Source organism: Dendropsophus ebraccatus, chromosome 1 (genome assembly GCF_027789765.1).
Source record: "Dendropsophus ebraccatus isolate aDenEbr1 chromosome 1, aDenEbr1.pat, whole genome shotgun sequence".
NCBI classification, from domain to species: domain Eukaryota; kingdom Metazoa; phylum Chordata; class Amphibia; order Anura; family Hylidae; genus Dendropsophus; species Dendropsophus ebraccatus.
In genome coordinates, this window is record NC_091454.1 from 86,206,562 (window position 1) to 86,228,151 (window position 21,590).

General features: G+C 40.8%; 1 protein-coding gene across 1 annotated transcript in view; it reads left to right on the forward strand.

Moving 5' to 3' along the window:
* Window positions 1-7,113: 7,113 nt before the first annotated feature.
* Window positions 7,114-21,590, forward strand: part of PLXNC1 (plexin C1) — a 62,545-nt gene continuing 48,068 nt past the window's right edge. Inside the window, exons 1-6 of the mRNA XM_069974253.1 lie at window positions 7,114-8,106; window positions 15,348-15,482; window positions 16,798-16,932; window positions 18,495-18,595; window positions 20,470-20,581; window positions 21,083-21,248. Coding sequence (XP_069830354.1) covers window positions 7,207-8,106; window positions 15,348-15,482; window positions 16,798-16,932; window positions 18,495-18,595; window positions 20,470-20,581; window positions 21,083-21,248 — 1,549 coding nt within the window. The 5' untranslated portion in view covers window positions 7,114-7,206. The remainder of the gene's footprint in view (window positions 8,107-15,347; window positions 15,483-16,797; window positions 16,933-18,494; window positions 18,596-20,469; window positions 20,582-21,082; window positions 21,249-21,590) is intronic.

Here is a 21,590-nt window from a genome sequence, read left to right on the forward strand (position 1 = left end):
GAGTTGCATCCATCAAACACCATACCTACTGTAAAGCATGGGGGTGGAAACATCAAGCTTTGGGGCTGTTTCTCTGCAAAGGGGCCAGGACGACTGATCCAGGTACATGAAAGAATGAATGGGGCCATGTATCGTGAGATTTTGAGTGTAAACCTCCTTCCATCAGCAAGGGCATTGAAGATGAAATGTGGCTGGGTCTTTCAACATGACAATGATCCAAAACACACCGCCAGGGCAATGAAGGAGTGGCTTCGTAAGAAGCATTTCAAGGTCCTGGAGTGGCCTAGCCAGTCTCCAGATCTCAACCCTATAGAAAACCTTTGGAGGGAGTTGAAAGTCTGTGTTGCCAAGCGACAGCCCCAAAACATCACTGCTCTAGAGGAGATCTGCATGGAGGAATGGGCCAACATACCAACAACAGTGTGTGCCCACCTTGTGAAAACTTTCAGAAAACGTTTGACCTCTGTCATTGCCAACAAAGCATATATAACAAAGTATTGAGATGAAATTTTGTTACTGACCAAATACCTCTTTTCCACCATAATTTGCAAATAAATTCTTACAAAATCAGACAGTGTGATTTTCTGGATTTGTTTTCTCATTTTGTCTCCCATAGTTAAGGTCTACATATGGTGTCAATTACAGACGGCTCTCATCTTTTTAAGTGGTGGAACTATTGGTGACTGACTAAATACTTTTTTTCCCCACTGTATATGGTATGACTATGTAATGTCATTTAATTGCATGGGCTATATTGTTGCTGTGGTGGCTTACACATAGAGATTTGAATTTGAGGAAATAAATTATTATCACTGTGGATGTTACTGTGGAAAGTGCTAACTAGTATACAGTATTTACACTGTAAATAAAAACTAATAATAATTGTATTTCATAATACAGTCTATTACATTCTTGTTAGTAAGTTTATACGTAGATCCAAGGAGAGATGAGACAATGCAAAAAACTTCATATTTAAAATATGCATTTCCTGCCAACTTGTTTTTCCACATCCTGAAATGAGCTAATGAGTTGAGTTTATAATCCAGGACCCCTAGTCTTCGAGCACAAACTTAGAGCCAGGAGCCAAAAGTCTTCTCTTTTTGCTGCCAAAGAGGAAATGAGAGTGGAAGAATGTAAGATTAGGAATAAAGCCAGCTCACTGTAGATAACATTTTTTGTAAAATAAAATCTATAATTTACAGTAATTCACCTGAGGACTTTGAGTCTTGATAAAGTCTGTGGCTGGTATGCAGCTGGAAGAACAGGATCTGTTCAGTTCTATCAGTCAACGCTCTTTTCCAGAAGATGACCTATTGAACATTTCCTGGAATAGTCTTGCCAAGTCCATCAAACACTTTCTTGGAAATACTCTTAGAAAATGGCTTTAATCCAGGAGGGATATGCTGAAAGTCTGGCCTGGATTGGAAGATATATTTAGATGTTAAATATATTCTGGTGGCTTTTACATTTCAGTATAGAAATGTTCAATATTGATATGTTTAACACATATCTGTGTGACGCTGCAAAATTTTAAAGACACAGCAGCATAAAAATTCAAAGAGATAGTTTAGAAATACACAATTTGTATTTAAAATATGTAGTTTTATAACTTGTATACAGTTTATGCAATCAGTAGGTAGAAGCCCAAGGACTGGAAATGACGTCACTGAAGGTAAGTGACAGGCTCTAGCTTAATGTTTTTCAACTCCAGTCCTCAATCATCCCTAACAGGTAGGGATGAGCGAACCGTCGGACTTTTGGTCCGACGGCATCTTCGCTCAATTACTATGCCTGCGATGACTGCGATCCCAGGTGCATAGTTGCCATCCCGGGAATCTGCGGGCAGGATCTTCCAGGGAACCGAGATACATTCCCTGGATTTCCAGGGAATGTATTTTGAATTCCCTGGAAGATCCCGGCCACAGATTCCCGGGAGCACAACTATGCACCCAGGAACACAGACATCGCACTGGAGTGAGCGGCTTTCGGACCAAAAGTCCGAAAGTTCCGCTCATCTTTACTAACAGGTCAAGTTTTGCTAACTTTCTTAATATTTCACAGGTGATGTAATTATAGTCGGTGCATCAGGTATTACCATAGCTGTTCTGTGCATGGGATTTCCTCATATCATGACCTGTTGTGAGGACATGAGCACTGGAGTTGAAAAACGCTGCTTTAGGTATAGCATAACAGGGCCAAGCATTTAGAAATAAACATGTTCATTCTTCAGCGCAGAGAGAGGAGGCGCGCTAGCCTCCCATAGACTACCATCATGACAGGGAGGCTGGCAGGATTCCACGGCAGGGGATTCCGATACGGAATTCCGCCAGTTTTGCTCTGTGTACATGGAGCCTTATTGAGGAAATGAGACTACTGCAGCCATACTTTGCTCAAGATTTATGGATCTAACTTACAGCATCATAGAAGTCCATGAGTGCTTAAATCCAATGTCAAGCCAGAACGCTTGGCCATAATATGGTCTGAAACATGTGTTGGTAATTTTCTTGCGTGAAACTGCCCTACAGGATATATCTTACTGGTAAACATGAGCACTCCCTTTAATGGGCAGAGCCCCTCCCGGATGTCTGTTTATCAGAAACATTTATTGCACCTTATATTTATTGTCTTTTCCTAGAAAGCTTGGTCAATGATTTGCATGAACTTTCTCTTCTCAGCCTGTAACTGAATACTGTATAGTTACATGTTATTCATATCTTATCACTAACAATTGTTGCCCTTCAATAAAAAATGGTTTGGCTCTATCTATTCTGTTATAAAGCAGCAGACACAAACCATATCTTGCCAAGCAGAATCAGCATGTACGCATGTAAACTTTTGTAGGCAGATAAACTCTTTGAGGTGACAAAAATGAAATATGCCTGGAATGACAGGGGTAAAGTAGGTAATCACAGAGGAAAAGAGGCAGGAAAAGCTTCCTAAGGGTCCTATTCATCAGGCCGATGGGGGCCCAATCAACGATGTAGACGAGCGTCGATCTGCTAGATCGGTGCTCGTTTACTGGGCCTATTCCACGGCCCTGATGATCGTCAGGCGAGGACTGCAGGGATATCATTACCGATGTCCTTGCAGCCTTTGCACCATACATTACATGTCCGGGCTGCAGGTCTTCTCCTTCTCCCGGGGTCCCATGCCGCAGCAGCTTCGGAGCGGGGCTGTCTGAACTGACAGACCGCTCAGCCAATCACTGGCCGGAACCACCACGGCCAGTGATTGGCTGAGCGGTCTGTCAGTTCAGACAGCCCCGCTCCGAAGCTGCTGCGGCGCGGGACCCCGGGAGAAGGAGAAGACCTGCAGTCCGGACAGGTAATGTATGGTGCTGCTGAAATCGTCGGTCGCCGCTGCGCACCGCTATTCCACTGTAGCGATGGGCTGGTGGCGAGTGATGATTTTAGGTTTGAACCTAAAATGAACTATCAGCCGATTCGGCCGATTATGACTCAGATTCGGCCGATTATCGCTCCGTTGAATAGGCCCCTTAGGCTGTCTACACATTCATTTTCTGTGGCCCACATTTCCTTCTCTCCTAATGTTTGCATATCTTAAAATAAATGTATTATTATGTCATAAACATAATAAAAGCAAATGTAAACATAAAGCACAAGTCCTGCATTGCTCTCCCAACCGTTCTGCAAACTTTGGCATGTACAGACGCTGCACATACTAGGTGGATGGGTTACCAAGGTAACTGTATGACTCTCAGCAAGTTCCATGCAGGAGTCCTGTTAATTAGAAAAGGGCTTGTGCATGGAAGAAGCAATTTCCAACTTCAACTTTTATTGCAAGTACAGGGTGAAACTGGGAAACAAAAATTCACTTATTAATGTACAATGACATGTGGCAATGCACTATAACATGTTCAAAGGCGCAGCTAGGATTTTAGACGGGGGGGCGGCGGGTGAGACTGAGCAAACCCAATACCCCAACCCTGGTCACAACCCCACCCCATCCCCCACTTATTTCCCCATCTATAATATGTTATCGTTCTTTGAATTGCAAAGTAGGTTTTGCCATTAAGAACTTCCTGAATCTCTCTTCCCTTTATATTCCCATGACTTTTTTTCTACCTACCTGACCTACTGGTATGATAGCTTTGATGGTATGTGTAATGTTCAATGTAAATGTTCAATATAAAGATGTTTGCCAAAAGAAAAAAATGGAAAAATTATATGTAAAATGTCCATGCAATTTCAGCTATGTGATAGAGTAATGTAGCCACTAGAGGGCACTCCAGCTTTAAAAAGTGGTAGACTACGCTTTTGAGATTAGCAAAGAAAAAGTAGCAACAAAATTTCATGAATGGGGCCTAATAAACTTGTAATAGTAACGTGCTGAGTGATATTTATGAACAGTAGACCACATTTCCTTTTGTTTTGTTTTTTAACTTAGGCCTAATGCACACATTTGAAGCCCTCCCTGTAGCCACAGACCAGTGAACAGTTACAGATGTGCATTTGCATGGATCCCTTCATTTATGATTTGTGATTTGTGCCGCAACTAAGGGCCGCACAATGCCGTTAATGTTTTTTTGCGGCACAGATCACAGCCTCAACACAGATCCCTAACACATATGTGTGTATAGGACTATAGAAATGAATAGGACCACATTCTATCCACATCTGCAGGTCTGTGGATGCAGACAGTATGGATGCTGATGAAGGCCACAGGCCGAAATGCCGTATCCTCCTTATTTGTACCTGTATGATGTGACACTTCAATTTGGTGAGTGTCAAGATTTTCCTTTACTATTTCCTTGGACTACTGCCTACCACGAGCACCACCCCATTGCAGAGTGCCGTATTGCTCCTTTACCACAAAAGACTTTAAATTGAATTTCTCAGAATATCTTTTTCCCGCTGACACCACTTTCAGACCAGAGCAAAGCATAGAAAAATAAACAGAGGTGGCACAGCGCCTAGCTGAACCCCGCTGTTCCTTTATTATAGCAGTCGTAGGGGCCTCAGCAACCAGGCCCCCACAGATCAAAACTTCTGCCATGCTGCTAATGACAAATTAGAAATTGATTAAAAAGGGCTGGTACCCTTTAACAGCCTAAAAATTGAAGACAGGAATTAAGGGGGTAGTTATGCCGTCGCTGGTAACTTACCAATCTTCTCCGTCACTTCTGGGCCATGGGGCTGTGAGGTGTCAAGCCTGCTCGGCAAATTGGTGACTGAGGCAAGACACCACTGCAGTCGTTGATTGGCTGAGGAGGCCTGCAACGGAAGTGGTCACACAGCAGGACGGAGCAGTAAGTTACCAGCGGCGGCATAAGAGGTAAGTGTGCTTTATTATTTTTAAACAACCCATCCCCAGGCAGATGTCAAAAAGGGCCTTGCCAGGTGAACCTTTTAAGTATTAAGTAAAAATGTGTTAAACCAGAATGTTTTTTATATTTTAGATTTTTCAAAGTATGAATTAACACAATGCAAAGTAAATGAACAGAAAATAAATCAGTAGAGATATTTGGTGTGACACGATCACTTATTCTAGATATACTTGCACATTGTCAAGGAGCTTGGCAGGGAGGTTGTTCTAAACATCTTGGAGAACTAATCACAGATCTTCTGTGATTCTGCTGTCTCTTTGTGTATTCCCAGACAGGCTCAATGAATTTGAGATCAGGGCTTTATGTTGGCCATAACATCAATGCTAGGATTTCTTTTTAATTCTTTATGTTGTAGAAAGTTATTGATGACATTCACTATATATCTGTCTGTATGCATTTTCAAAAAAATTTCAACAGCACATCTTGAAACCCCAGTCTGCTTTGAAATATTTGCCTGGGAGGAATCTTATTGATGCAATATAACTAGCATGTCTTATTGCTTGGCTCAGTCTTGCCATGAAACTGTCTTCTACAACCTAACCTTTGTATTAGAGTTTGGCTGTTCCTCACCCAGTTTCATACCTCCTTCCCACCTGTTTTTGTTCCAGTTAATGACTGTGTTTCAGGGTACTCTGAGGGACAGTTCACACTGAGGAATCAGCATTGAACCAGTGAGTAAAGTTTTCCGGGCAGAAAGTGTTCTCGTGGAATTCCATTTTGAAAGTTTTCTGCTCAGAATCACCTCTGGCGGAATTCCACGTAAATTCATTTTTCATTTAATCAAATTCATTCATTTCTTTCAATTCCACGTGGATTCCGCACTGAAAAATTTCAGAGCAGAAACTCACTGCTCAATTCATTTCAATGGAATTCCACCAGCAGAATCCACCAGAAGAATTAAAGGGGTTATCTAGCGCTACAAAAACATGGCCTCTTTTCCCCCTACTGTTGTCTCCAGTTCAGGTGTGGTTTGCAATTAAGCTCCATTTACTTCAATGAAACTGAGTTTCAAAACCCCACCCAATTTGGAGACAACAGTAGGGAGAAAGTGGCCATGTTTTTGTAGCGCTGGATAACCCCTTTAAGATGTCAATTTTATGGCGGAAAGTGGATCCGTCACAGAAAATTCCACAAGAAAATTCTGCTGTGTAAACTGCAGAGCAAAAATTCCATTGAACTCAATGGAGTTTGGCTCAGCACTATATTTTCAGGTGGAATTTTCAGTGAGGAATCAGCACTGAAATTCAGCACTCATTGCTATTTTGCTGCAGTTTTGTGATTCAGCTGTGAAGCCAAAAGCAGGTGTAAATTATAATGGGTAGGATCTACAAACCATGCACATGAGCTGTAGTGCACATATCTAATAATGATAGACAATCAGTTCAATTTTCTGTTATGAACTTTAAATGGGTTATCCAGTGCTACAAAAACATGGCCACTTTCTTTCAGAGACAACACGACTCATGTCTACAGTTCAGGTGCGGTTTGCAATTAAGTTCCATTCACTTCAATGGAACTGAGCAGCAAAACCCGCCTAAGCTGGAGACAAGAGTCTTGTTGTTTCTGGGAAATTACAAGAAATAAGAAGGAACGACTATGAATTGTGAACATGTCATACGCACAGCAAAACATAACAAAATTAAACCTTCCTGCACCTCCCTTTGAATGCTTTCGTAATATATAGGAAGTCGGCACTTCTACACACTAGAGATCAGTTATAAATTCAGGTTTTAAAAACAGGAACTAGTGCACAATTGCCAAATACTTCTAACATATAGGATTTCAGCAAGATGTGCAAGACAACTCCAGGACTTGACACACTGTAACTGCGGAGCTACACTGGAGGCTGGTGGCTCAAGATGTTACGGATTCTGCTCTCTCTTTCCTTCATCTTCGTGCTGACAAATCCTGTGTACAACGAGAAACCTTTCCTTTTCAAACATCCTATCAACAACATTGCTGTTGGGAGACAATATGTTATAGTCGCCACAGAGAATTGCCTGTATCAATTTAATCACACTCTGTACCCACTGAAAACAGCAGGACCATTTGGCGAAAATGAAAAAATCTGCAATGACATTGACCACAAACCAAGGTACTATAACAAAATCTTACTTGTCTACCATGACACTGTGCTCACTTGCTGGAATGAGGAGAGTGGGTCATGCAGGGAGCTACATGTGGGCAACCTAAGTGCTGTAAGACCAGCTAGCAAATGTTTTGTGCCCCAGGACCCTTACCAACCTGCAAGGGGCTTCATATCCTTCAAAGAAGATTCCATCAACTTAGTAATTGCAAAATTTCAGAATACTGAAGCCTCTTGTAACAATGTACGAACTATCGTTTTATGGACAAGAGTTAAGGATGAATTTATAATTAAGGTTCCTAAAGACAATTCTGTTGAAAACACAGTTGGTCTGAACTATGTTGATGCATTCCAATGGAAGGACATGTTTATTTTCCCTTATTACCGCACTGTTGGTAATAGCGCCAAGGTTGTTGTGCTAAAAGGAGCAGACGTGTTGAACTTTCATATCCAGTCCAATCTCTCATGTGGCAGCAAACCAGAAAGACAGATCATCTTATCCTCATTTGCCGTTCAGACATTAGGAGGTTTCCTCTGGGCTGGAATATTTACAACAAACAGTACAGTATCCACAGACAGAACAGCGTTGTGCATTTATAATTTTACTGTCTTTGACATAGCACAAACATTCAATATCACTGAAGACTTTAAAGTTACCAATTCAGAGTCAAATGTAAGTATTAACCATATTTTTAGCGTAATTGTCATTTAAATGTAATTTTTTCAAAATCAATAAATATCAATAGCACAAGCGATGTTAAGAAACTTTTTAAGAGCAAATTTACACGTACCAGATCCCGGCTGGACGTCCCGCTCAGCCAATCAGTGCGATGCCTAACTGCAGCCACTCATTGGCTGAGCGGGACGTCCAGACTCCGGAAGCCCTGAAGCAAGCGTGAAGCAGGTAATGTATGCTCCAGCTGACGGGCGGTTAAGGGGGCTGTCACTTACATACTCGCAGCAGGATGAGAATCCCACTGCGAGTATGGATTCTCATAGAAACTAACAGGCAAGGGAACAAATTCGCAGCGTGAAATCCGCTACGAATCTGGTACATGTATATCTGGCCTTAAAGGTTGAATAATAATAATGGTATGTAAGGCTCTGTTCAGATCATGCACTATGGCTTCCATTTATCACAGTACTGCTAGGTTTACAAATTTAAATTGCCATTGTTGTTAAAACTTTCAAAATCTAAATCTGTAGTAGATGTCAAATAAAGCAAGTTTGAAATTCACATTCATTGTTTTTTGTTGTTATCATGCTAAAAAGCAAAGACACTAAACACAGGAAGTCTGACCAGTATAGAGTGTCATGACTCAATGGGGGAGATTTATCAAAGGGTGTAAAATTTAGACTGGTGCAACCAATCACAGCTCAGCTTTAGGCAGTGCTGAAAGGAAAGCTGAGCTGTGATTGGTTGCTGTGGGCAGTTTGCACCAGTCTAAATTTTACACCCTTTGATATATCTCCCTCAATGTGTCCATAAATCACATGACTGCCTTTTCTCTGTGAGCGCTAAGATGACCTGGAATACACAGGACTTCCTATTTTCTGACTCTGAAAAAAAACACAGAACACAGGAAGTGCCGTATTTTCCATGATAACTAAAAAAAAAAGAAAAAAAAGAAAGTAAATTGGAAACTTGCTTTATATAACATCTACTGTTGATTTAGGTTTTGTAAGTTATAACCACAGTGACAATTTAAGGTTTTCACATTTTGTCAAAATTATCTGAACCACCTAACCTGAGTGCATGGCGACTTATGACAGATGGTCTCACATAGTTTGAATAAAATGTATACTAAGAATCTCAAACTTTTAGGTAAATATAACAGTAAGGTAGTTTAAAATAATAAAAGTATTATAGTACATGCTTGCACATATATCTTAGTGCTCCCAAGGTGCTGCTACATTTTAATTTTTATTTTTTTTTGCATTGCAATAACAGTAAGGCTATGTTCACACTACGTATATGTCCGGCCGCATATTTTCGCGGCCGGACATATACGTGTTAAACTCCGGCCAGGAATTTACGCAAGTTGCGGCTGGCTACGTATGGACCGGGAACTTACGCCCGTAGTCTACTTACGCTTCCCGAACGCCCTACGTAGCGATCTGACAGCGGTCTTTTACTTGGAAATCGTCGCCTAGCCCTGGACACCCCCAGAACCTTTTGGATCGGCACAAAAAGCTTGCAAAATGAAGAAATCACCACTACGTAGGGGGCCGCATGTTACGCTACGGGCGTAAATTTCTGCATTTTCGTCCTCAAACAATGGTCTGGTTCATTTTTTACGGCGCCGCGTACGATCCGGGCATAAGTTCGTACGTAGTGTGAACTGTGCAGCCGTACATCGTATACTTTCCATTGTACGCAAATTACCTAAGTCTCCGGCCGCTTATTCACGGAACGCGCTACGTCCGGAGACTTACGTAGTGTGAACATAGCCTAGATGTGCAAATCTGCCCATGTATTTAACTTAATTGACAGAAGGCTTATAGTAAAGGTCATAAGAGCTCCTGTCATTTTGATGGCATTAATAAAACTGAATTTGGTGCTATTGTTGCCATAAAAATGATAGAAACCCCCAAGGGATCCTTAACAAATGAGTTAAACGTGTCAGTGAACAAATCCACAAATGTGCACATTAAGACCAACATAGATGCCCACACCATGCCGGATCTACTGGGAGATACACGCCCCTCAGTAAATCCATTGAATCTGAGGATGCCATGCGGCAGTCTCAGAAATTGACACAAGCTCTGGAGCTGTTGTATATTTTTACCATGATTTATGCATGCTTCCAGGCATAAATTATAATAAATGCCCAACAGGAAGCAGGACAACCTCCCCCCCCCCCCACCCTCATAGGAACATATATGGAGCAAGGCTAACAAAAAATTATACTCTCCTTGTTTTGAGCTTCTGGTGCAGCTAGCCATGTAACAGCTTGCTACGCTAGAAGTTCCCTGAACTTCGCAACAGCAACTACAAGGACCAGAGCTCCAATTGTCGGCCTTTAGGCTATGTTCACACAGCATAAAAGTACGGCCATTGACTCACCTCCCTCCTCCCCTCTCCTCTCTCTATAGAACAGGCAGGGTTGTGTCTGATGCAACAAGACACAATTTCCTGATAATTTGCAGTAAATGGAAAAGAGGAGGGATGGGGGGGGGGGGGACCTGGGAAAAGGCTTTTTGAATGCAGATAATGGCATATTTGCCTAATAAACCCAATTACAAAGTTTCTTAAAATCGCCTGGACTATTGATTTCTGCACAAAAAAATAAAAATAAAAAATACAACAGTGACTCTTTAACCCCTTAGTGACCGCCATGCTGCCTTTTCACGGCGGCCACTAATGGGCTTTATTCTGATGCGTATGCCTTTTAACGGCGGGCGCATCGGAATAAATTACCGCCCTCAAGCCTCATGCTGACAGGGGTGGCTGTGGCTATTGCCTGTCAGCATGAGGCATGATACAATACATTGCAGTACATTAGGTACTGCAATGTATTGTATCAGTGATCTAAGTATTTAACACTAGTGTACAGTAATGTACACTAGTGTAAAAGTAAAAAAAAGTGAAAAAAAATGTGCACCAAACACAACACAGCCTCCCCCAGCCCACCCCCCAATAATAAAGATGCATTACATTCCATATACCCAATAAAACGTGACATAAAAGTGATCAAAACCACAAATCCTATATATATTTGGTATCGCCACGTCCGTAACAACCCAATCTATAAAACTGTATCAATAATTATATCGCATGACACACGCTGTAAAAAAAATAATAAAAAAAACAGTACCAGAATAGCTGTATTTTATCAATCCACTTTAGAAAATAAGTCATAAAAGAGATCAAAAAGTCATATACATATAAAAATTGGTATCAATAGAAACTACAGATCTTCCCGCAAAAAATAAGCCCAAAACCAGCTCTGTCGCGCAAAAGATGAGAACGCTATGGATCTTGCAATGCAGCAACAGTTTTTGTGGGTTTTTGCTAGGAAGATAGTTTCTATTGCGCCAAAGCGGTAATAGTTAAAAAAAAACCTACACAAATGTGGTATCGCCGTAACCGTAGTGACCCAGAGAATACATGTATTATGTTATTAGTGACCGCAGATTTTTACGGCGATCACTAATGGGCTCTATTCTGCTGCCATTAGCTCTTTATGGCGATGGTGCAGAATAGTGCAGCGGTGCCGGTAATGCCCGCAGCCCCCTCCTCTCAGCTACCGGAAGTAGCTGAGGGGTTGGGGCAGAGTGTGGGCTCAGTCCCGGCAAGTCCCCTCACCGGCGATTGCCGTTATTATCAGTATAACGGCGGCCACCGGTAACAGACATTGCCAGCGCGGCTGAACGCTTTCATCTCTTCTCACCGTGAATCCACAGTGAGAGGAGATGAGAACATGTCCCCCCCCTGTCCCCAAAATTAACCCTAGTGACCTGGTCACTGACCCTCCCCTCCCAGGGCGGCCATCTGATCCAAGACGGCCGCCGCCATCTCTGTGAACAGACTCTGTTCACAGTGATGGATTCCTAAAAATGATCAAAGCTTCATTCTCTCCACCACCGGAGGTGGCGGAGAGCATGGGGCAATGATCGATGACCACCCGGTGTGGTCCCAGTACAAGTGATCAGCGGTATATACTATATACCACTGATCGCTTGTTCCAAATGGTGCCGGCACTTTTTTACGCCTGTCACCAAAGTAAAGTGCCCTGGATTACCCGTAACCACCCTGGATTACTTGTAACCACCCCAGATTACCTGTAATCACCCCATATTACCTGTAACCACCCCAGATTGCCCGTCACCACCCCAGATTGCCTGTAACCACCCTAGTTTGCCTGTAATCTCCCCAGATTGTCCGTAATATCCCAGATTGCCCGTATCCACCCCAGATTTACTGTATCCACCCCAGATAGCCCATAACCATCCCAGACAGCCCAAAACCATCCCAGACAGCCCATAACCATCCCAGATTGCCCGTCACCACCCCAGATTGCCTGTCACTACCCCAGATTGCCTGTAATCTCCCCAGATTGCCCGTATCCTCCCCAGATAGCCCATAACCATTCCAGACAGCCCGTAACCACCACAGATTGCCCGTAACCGCCCCAGATTGCCACAGACTGCCTGTAACTACCCCAAATTGCCTGTAACCACCCCAGATTGCTCGCAACCACCCCAGATTGCCCGTCACCACCCCAGATTTCCCGTCACCACCCCAGATTGCCCGTTGCAACCCCAGATAGTCAGTGAACACCACCAGATTGCCCGTCACCACCCCAGATAGCCAGTGAACACCCCCAGATTGCCCATCACCACCCCAGATAGCCAGTAACCACCCCTAGATAGCCAGTAAACAACCCAAGATTGCCCATAACCACCCCATATAGCCAGTAAACACCCCAAGATTGCCCAAAACCACCCCAAACAGCCAGTAAACACCCCCAGATTGCCTGTAACCACCTCAGATTGCCCGTGACCACCCCAGATTGACCGTCTGAGCCCTGCTGTGTGCCCATACAGTGGTTTATGCCCACATATGGGGTACCATTGTACTCAGGAGAACCTCCTTTACAAAATGGGGTGCTTTTTCTCCCCTGTTCCTAGTGAAATTGAGAAATTTCAAACTAAACAAACTTCTTATTGGAAAAATTCTATTTTTTTCATTTTTACGGTCTAGTTTTGAATACTTTCCTCCAATACCTGTGGGGTCAAAATGTTCACCACACCCCAAGATGAATTCCTTGAGGGGTGTACTTTCCAAAATGAGGTGACTTTTGGGGGGGGGGGGTTCTATTCTGTAGACATTACAGGGGCACTGCAAACGCACCTGGCTCTCAGAAACTTCTTCAAAAAAATCATGCACTGAAAATGCTAATTGGCGCTCCCTTCCTTCTGAGGCCCACTGTGTGCCCACACAGTGGTTTATGCCCACATATGGGGTACCGTTCTACTCAGGAGTACCTGCGTTACATATATTACCTGCGTTATATATATTAAATTTCAAAATAAACAAACATGTTATTGGAAAAATTCTATTTTTTCATTTTTACTGTCTTCTTTTGAATACTTTCCTCTAATACCTGTGGGGTCAAAATGGTCACCACACCCCAAGATGTATTCTTTGAGGGGTGCACTTTCCTAAATGGGGTGACTTTTGGAGGTGGTTATTATGCTGACACTACAGGGGCTCTGCAAACGCACCTGGCGCTCAGAAACTTCTTCAGCAAAATCTGAACTGGAAATGCTAATTGACGCTCCTTTCCTTCTGAGCCTGCTGTGTGCCCACACAGTGGTTTATGCCCACATATGGGGTACCGTTCTACTCAGGAGAACTTGCGTTACATATATTGGGGTGAGTTTTCTCCCCTGTTCCTCGTGAAATTAAGAAATTTCAAACTAAACAAACATATTATTGGAAAAATTAAATTTTTTCATTTTTACTGTCTTCTTTTGAATACTTTCCTCTAATACCTGTGGGGTCAAAATGGTCACCACACCCCAAGATGTATTCTTTGAGGGGTGTACTTTCCAAAATAGGGTGACTTTTGGGGGGGGTTCTATTCTGCTGACCCTACAGGGGCTCTGCAAACGCACCTGGCGCTCAGAAACTTCTTCAGCAAAATCTGAACTGGAAATGCTAATAGGCGCTCCTTCCCTTCTGAGCCCCGCAGTGTGCCCATACAGTGGTTTACGCCCACATATGGGGTACCATTGTACTCAGGAGAACCTGATTTACAAAATTTGGGGTGCATTTTCTCTCATGTTTATTATTAAAATGAGATACTTTAATCTTAACAAATATATTATTGGAATTTTTTTTTTTTCATTTTTTTGCGGGCCTAATTGTGAATACTTTCCTCCAGCCCCTGTAGGGTTAAAATGCTCATTATACCCCTAGATTAATTCTTTAAGGTGTCTAGTTTTCAAAATGGGGTCACTTATGGGGGTTCCAGTATACAAGCCTCCTAAATCAACTTAAAAAAAGAACTGGTCCCTAAAAAAATCAGTTTTGGAAATTTCATGAAAATTTGATAATTTGCTAATACATTTCTAAGCCCCGTAACACCCTAAAAAAGTGAAATATGTTTACGAAATGAAGCCAGAATAAAGAGGACATATTGATAATGTGACTTACTAACTAATTTTTGTCATGTGCCTTTTTTTTTTTTAGAGGCAAAGAATTTCAAAGTTCGTAAAGTGCAAAATTTTCAAATTTTTCATTATATTGTGATGTTTTTCACAAAAAACACACAAGACAGTGACCAAATTTTTCCACTAACTTAAAGTACTATATGTTTTGAAAAAACAATCTCAGAATCGCTAGCATACGTTAAAGCATCACTGAGCTATAAGCGCATTAAATGAGACAGGTCAGATTTTGAAAAATGAGCCTGGTCATTAAGGCCCAAACAGGGGTTAAAGGGGCAGAGCACCCAATAACAAATCCAGCAGCCATTGCACTTAGGGTCCTATTACACCAACAGATATCTGACAGATTTATTTTTCTTTTTAGCCAAAGCCAGGAACAGACTATAGACAGAGAACAGGTCATAATGGAAAGACTGAGATTTCTCCTCTTTTAATATCCATTCCTGGCTTTGGCTGAAAAAGTGAGCGGATGTTTGGTGGTAGTGAGCGGGGCTTCCCTCTAAGCTGCACAGTCACACGCCGCACAGTTTACCAGGAACAGTGCCCATGAATCTTTAGCTGTTTAGCTAGTTTACGAGAAAACTAGAGGTTTAGCTAGAAACCATTGTTTTAATATACAAATATTCTTCAATACAAAGGCAAAGTTTTATTTAAAAAGGGTGTCTCATCTGAGACAACCCGATTTGTATTACCATCATAGGGTAAAAGGTTATAAACATGTCCTTTTTATTGTAGGACATATATCCTGATCTCTTACCATTACATCAAACTCCAACACTGACCCATGGAGGCTTAACTGCTGTACATGTAAAAGAAGTAGAGAAGAGACTGGTAATCTTTCTTGGCACAGAAAATGGAAAATTGCTTAAGGTAGGTCACCACAGCATACATGATATATTGTGTATGAGTCAAAGTGATGGAGAAATAATGTGTATTACATTTTCAATGTGTTTTAGACTTTTTTTTTTTTTAAAGAAACCTTGTTTGAGAAAGGGACTGGGAAGTGAGAAAAGTGGGAGTGTGACATATGCCAACACTGCATCACAAATGAACCGGAAATGCAACAAAAATGCATAAAAAAACTAAGCCAACTTATAAAAGGTGCAAACCTGACAGTCTAAATATACACAAGCCTGCACCTCTTTTACAAATCTGGTGCATTTGGAGAATGTCTAACCTAAGCTGAGAATCACAGTTTGTTTTGTTTTATTTTTATTTATTTCCATCACTTTGTCTCTGGCACCCAGATATATAAGTATTTTCTACTTTAAACTCAAAGACTGCCTGAATAATAAATGGGTGTTTGGCATAAGCAGCATCTTCATAAACAGGCATTATAAAGTGATCATCTGTGTGGGATATTGTGTTGCATATTTGCCATAGAAGCAGGTTTTGACCTTCTACTGTGGGAAGTGAACTTGCATTAAACCATGGCTACCCATCCTAATTCTAAACTGGCCACTTGAGAGAGGGAAATAACATTGCTAGTTCCCCTTCCTCTTATTTCCAAATCAACAAATCTGAAAAGAGAAAAGCAAGCCTATGTATAATGTAGCACCTATCTGCCTAAAGCAGCGCTTCTCAAACTATTTCTACTGGAGCCTCACCCAACAGACCAAGGCAATGCCTGGGCCTCACCAGACTGGCCAAGAGGATGCCGGGGCCTTACTACATGTGGTGAAAGTCCATTTAAAAGCTAAAAATAATGCTAGGGCTACCATTCACCCAACTCCCAAGCTCTATATACTAATAAAGCAAGTATAAAATAAATTAATAATGTTGCTAAAATGGAGATTTTTGCAAACAGCAAAAGGACTGTCCAGATCATAGTTACTTTTGTGAAAACTGCCTCCCCAGCTGGGCCTCCCCAACAACTAGGGGGCGCCTCACTGTTTGAGAAGCACCGGCCTAAAGGACTGATAAGGGATAAGGCAGTCTGTGGTAGTTTGCAAGTGTTTATGAGGGTGATCTTAAAGGGTTATCCAGAATTAGAAAAGCACAGCTACTTTCTAGCAAAAACAGTGCAACCCCTGCCTCGGGTTGTGTGTAGTATTACCATTTGTAGCTGCAAAACCACACCCTATGCTATCTTGCCTCTCCTGGTCTATGCTTCTGAATATTCAAATTGTTCTGTTTACCTTGAAAAAAATATTATATATATTCATTTTGTATATTTTGGACTCAGGTTACTTTAAACTCCAACTACACTGCAAACTGTCCAGAAGTGTTGTATACATTTACAGATGGAGTTCCAATATTCCATACAATTCACATGGACCCTGTTGACAGCAACTATCTATATGTTGCCACTAAAAAAGAGGTTAGTATTTTTTTTTTTTACCGGACATAAGTAAATATATATGTTCTTTTCTGTTGTTAAATTATAGAAACTGTCACAGCAGTTTAGTTTAGTCAAGCAGATGAATTTCAGCAAATGTTTTGAATTGATTATAGACTTCTTAATTTCTCATCCCTTTGAAGGGTCTGCAAGGAGGAGTAGATGAATATAGTAACAACTGCTTTGTGTATACTTTCTCCCCAGTATACCTCAGTTATACAACATGTGTCTCCATTCAAACCCAATCAAGAGTTACCTGATAAACTATGGGGGTCTTTACACACTTCAATGGATTATCCAGCCTTAGAAACATGGTTATGACTCTTGTGTTCAGGTGTGGTTTGCAGTTAAAGAGTCACTGTTGTGAAATTTATTTTGCAGAAATCAATAGTCCAGGAGATTTTAAGAAACTTTATAATTGGGTTTATTCCCCGAAAAATTTCTATCATGAAAAAGCAGTTTGAAGCTCTCCCCCCTGTCTTCATTGTTCTCCTATGGAGAGATGAAAATAAAATACCAAAACAGGACAACAAACAGTTAATTTACAGCAACATCACCCTCTATCTCCACTGACCTCTCTGACCTCTGAGTCACCCAGCTAGTGTCTGTGTAAACCTTTGTTCTCAGCTCTCTGCTGCTGGCTAACTCGCTCCTCCCTCCCCTCTCCCTAGAACAGACTGGGTTGTGTCTGATGCAACAAGTCACAATTTCCTGATTTTTTTGCAGTGGATGGAAAAGAGGAGGGAAGGGGGGCTGGGAAAAGGCTTTTTAAATGCAGATAATGGCATATTTGCCTAATAAACCCAATTACAAAGATTCTTAAAATCGCCTGGACTATTGATTTCTGCAAAAAATAATTCACGACAGTGACTTTAAGCTCTATTCACTTCAATGGAACTGAGTTGCAAAATCCCACCCAAATTGGAGACAAGAGTGGTGCTGTCTCCAGAAGAAAAAGAAAGAAGGAAGGAAAGAAATGTTTTCTTAACACTGGATAACCCCTTTAAGTAATGAGTGCAATTTTGTGATTTCTCAGTTGGGAAACAATTTATTACTGGTCTTAAAAATTAAACAATGATCCAGATTTTTAAGTCTGCCTGACACCAAAACTTTCTAGTTTTGCCTATAGCAACCAATATAAGGTCATCTCCTACACTATTAACACAGGTAGGACATCAAAGTCTTGGTGGTTTACTTGTCTGACCATTGAGTGATTGCATTTATACACAAACATTTGTGGATCTTATGATAGATAACATGTTCAGAATTTGTGAAGATCTGTAATCACAATTTTGACTATAAAAATCATCTTCTGTGAGTATGTACAAGGTTGAGACAATCAGAACTGAATTATACATTTAGTAGAATATGTTTATATACTCCATACTGACTACCATAATCGAGAACCATATACATTTGGACATTATTAAACTATTTATATGTGTCATGGAAATTTCCCATTAAAAATAAAGACAGGGCTCTGTCCAATATTGTATTAAAATGTATGTATTATTTTCTATACACATGATGGCTTATTTATCTAGATAAAACGCCTAAAGATTGCAAATTGTGAACAACATGAATCGTGCAATGATTGCCTGTCAGCCTATGATCCGCACTGTGGATGGTGTCATTTCACAAACAGGTTTGTTCAAGATCATTTTTCTAATATTCTCTGGTGAAAACAGTGTCAGCTAACTGTAAGGAAACAATTCACTGCAGTCAAGTCTAAAGGCCCTATTACATCAAAGGATTATTGTTCAGGACGATAATCCTTTGGTCTAAGACCATGATCAGCTGCTGACTTCAATGGGCCACTATCCTTAGATCCCCTGAGAAAAGAAATGCAAACAAAAAACTACAGTATATAAGGTAAATAGAATAGCTTTATGATACACTTCCATAGGACATAATTAAAAAACACCCATAAAAACAATTGGAAGTCGGTGAGGCGAAACATGCGTCAGGGTCTGAGGTGGGGTCCCCTCTGTTCCACTGGATACATTGAGGGCAACATATTCATTGTACGGGGGCTAACATGCTTCAGTTATTATGTTTATTTGTGGGTATCTAGTATTTCTCTTAATAACTATATGCAGTTATTTAGCAGCAATAATATATATTTACATTATGATTATATGTAATGTGTGTGCTGCTGTCATGTATCTGTTTCATTGCACTTTATTAATAGCTGCTATGTAATGTATACAACTGTTGTGAATCAGCTGTTATATACATTCTTTGCACATTTTTTTGCACTTACATCTACATGAATTTTTGCACTTACATTTACATAAATTTGCTGTGACTGTTATGAGGGAATGGATGGACCCCACAATTGTTTTAATGGCGAATGCTTGGCCATACAGCTGGGGTAGTGCTGGGTTTTTCTCTCATTTTATATAGGCTAAGCATTACTTCTTAATGTCAAGAAGCAGCTGCAAAAGGAGTTCATTTAGGGCATATAAAATGAATGGGATAAACACCTGAGGTCTCAATATAATTTATGTATTTTTGTACCTATTGTGACATAATTTGTCCAAAACCTTTATTGAAATTTTGGAGAGTAGAAGGGATTTTATGGGCCCCAAAACTGCATATATTTTCATAGCAAGCCAATTTTTTTTTTTTTTACTTCTGTCTGCAGCTACCACTAAAGGGGAATTATCCTTGTAAGAATTTATCTAAAAGTGTAAAGTATGTTCTATAAATCTGTATACAGCTAATTCTCTATAATGGTTTTAAAGTGTTTTTGTGCATAAAATGTTTCAGAACACATAAAAAGCATGATAAAATGCATTCTTTGTACGCAAAATGGCATTCAACATACGGACCGGGTTCTTGTATTTTCAAATAGAAGTACCCACTGAATTCAATAAAAAAAAAAACAGACAAGTTTTAGGCTATGTTCACACTACGTATATGTCCGGCCGCATATTTTTGCGGTGGACATATACGTGTAAAACTCCGGCCGGAATTTACGCAAGTTGGGGCCGGCTACGTACGGTCCGCGAACTTACGCCCGTAAGCTACGTACGCTTCCCGAGCGGCGTACGTAGCGATCTGACAGCGGTATTTTACTGGGATATCTTCGGCTAGCCCCGGACACCCCACAGAACCTTTTGGATCGGCAAAACAAAGTGGAAAAAAGAAGAAATCACCACTACGTACGGGACCGCATGTTACGCTACGGGCGTAAGTTACAGCATTTCCGTCCCAAAACAATGGTCTGGTTAATTTTTTATGGCGCCGCATACGATCCGGGCGTAAGTTCGTACGTAGTGTAAACTGTGCAGCCGTAGATCCTATACTTTCCATTGCACGCAAACTACATAAATCTCCGGCCGCTTATTCACGGAGCGTGCTATGGCCGGAAACTAAACCAGAGTCCTTTTTATGCCTCTGTGTGAACATAGCCTCAAGGTCATGTGAAGGATATACAGTAGCATTCCATTATCTTCAATAGTAAATAACAGGGATAAAAACTGAATGATATGTCTTTTTATTTAATGGAAACAGGTGCACCATGAAGACAGAATGTGAAGCATCTACATCGCTGGGGAAATGGAGTGGAATTTCAGAGGGATATGGAAAATGTCTCAAAATAAAAGTTCTTCCCAAAGATGGAAAGGTTTAACCCTTACTAACAATTAATAATGTCAAATGTCATGGGATTGTATGTCTGTTAAACCTCCATTTGATCTATCATTTTATTAATTTCAAACAAATGTATATTTTTCAAAAGTTCTTTGACATCCGTGTTAAACATATCAATGGACCATGCAATGGGGCCAAACTGCAGATACTGTATGTTAAATACTACATTATTTATAAGTCCAATAAAAAATACAGGTGGGCACTCAGAATTAATAACTTTGACAGCTCAGGCATTGGTTGTACCACTAAATGTCAAAAGTTCAGTAGTTGGGACAGACAGGAAAGGGAAGGGGGGGGTGTCTGTAAACATATAAGACTAGCAAAAAAGCCAGTAAAAAAGAGTACATAAAGCTTGATAGATAGATAGATTAATAGATAGATAGATAGATAGATACTACATGTATGTTGTTATTCCAGGCATACATCCCATGCTGAACATTTTCCATGTTTATAACAACCTTCTTTATCCATTTAGATTTTAGTAAGCATTGAGAAAAAACGTTCATTGATTGATGACAATGTTTCCTGGAACTGTGAAATCAGAAATAAAGACAAAGGGATAGCCCTTTGTTCAGGCAAAAGCGTGGCTTCATCCTTGGAATGTTCCTGCCAGATTACTGTACATAAAGGAGATGAAACAGGTATATCAGTCCTCTGCACTAACCACTATACTTTTAATGTCTATACAAGCATCTTGTCAGTTTGCAAAAATGACCATTAAAACCAAAAAGGAAAATGCAAATATCTAAGCAAAAGAGGCACAATTATGCATCCCAACTAGTGGTATCTATTTTGAACCAACTCTGCATTGGATTAGTTAACTATCCCTTTGGGTCTATGAAGAGGACTTATTCCGGCATATTATCACAGATTAAAAGCAGTCTTCCCAACTTCCGCAGTTTATCCCAAACCCCCGTGCATGGCGTGCTCCATTCATTCAGGAGGACAATTTTCCTCCAGTCTTATGAAAAATGATAAATCGC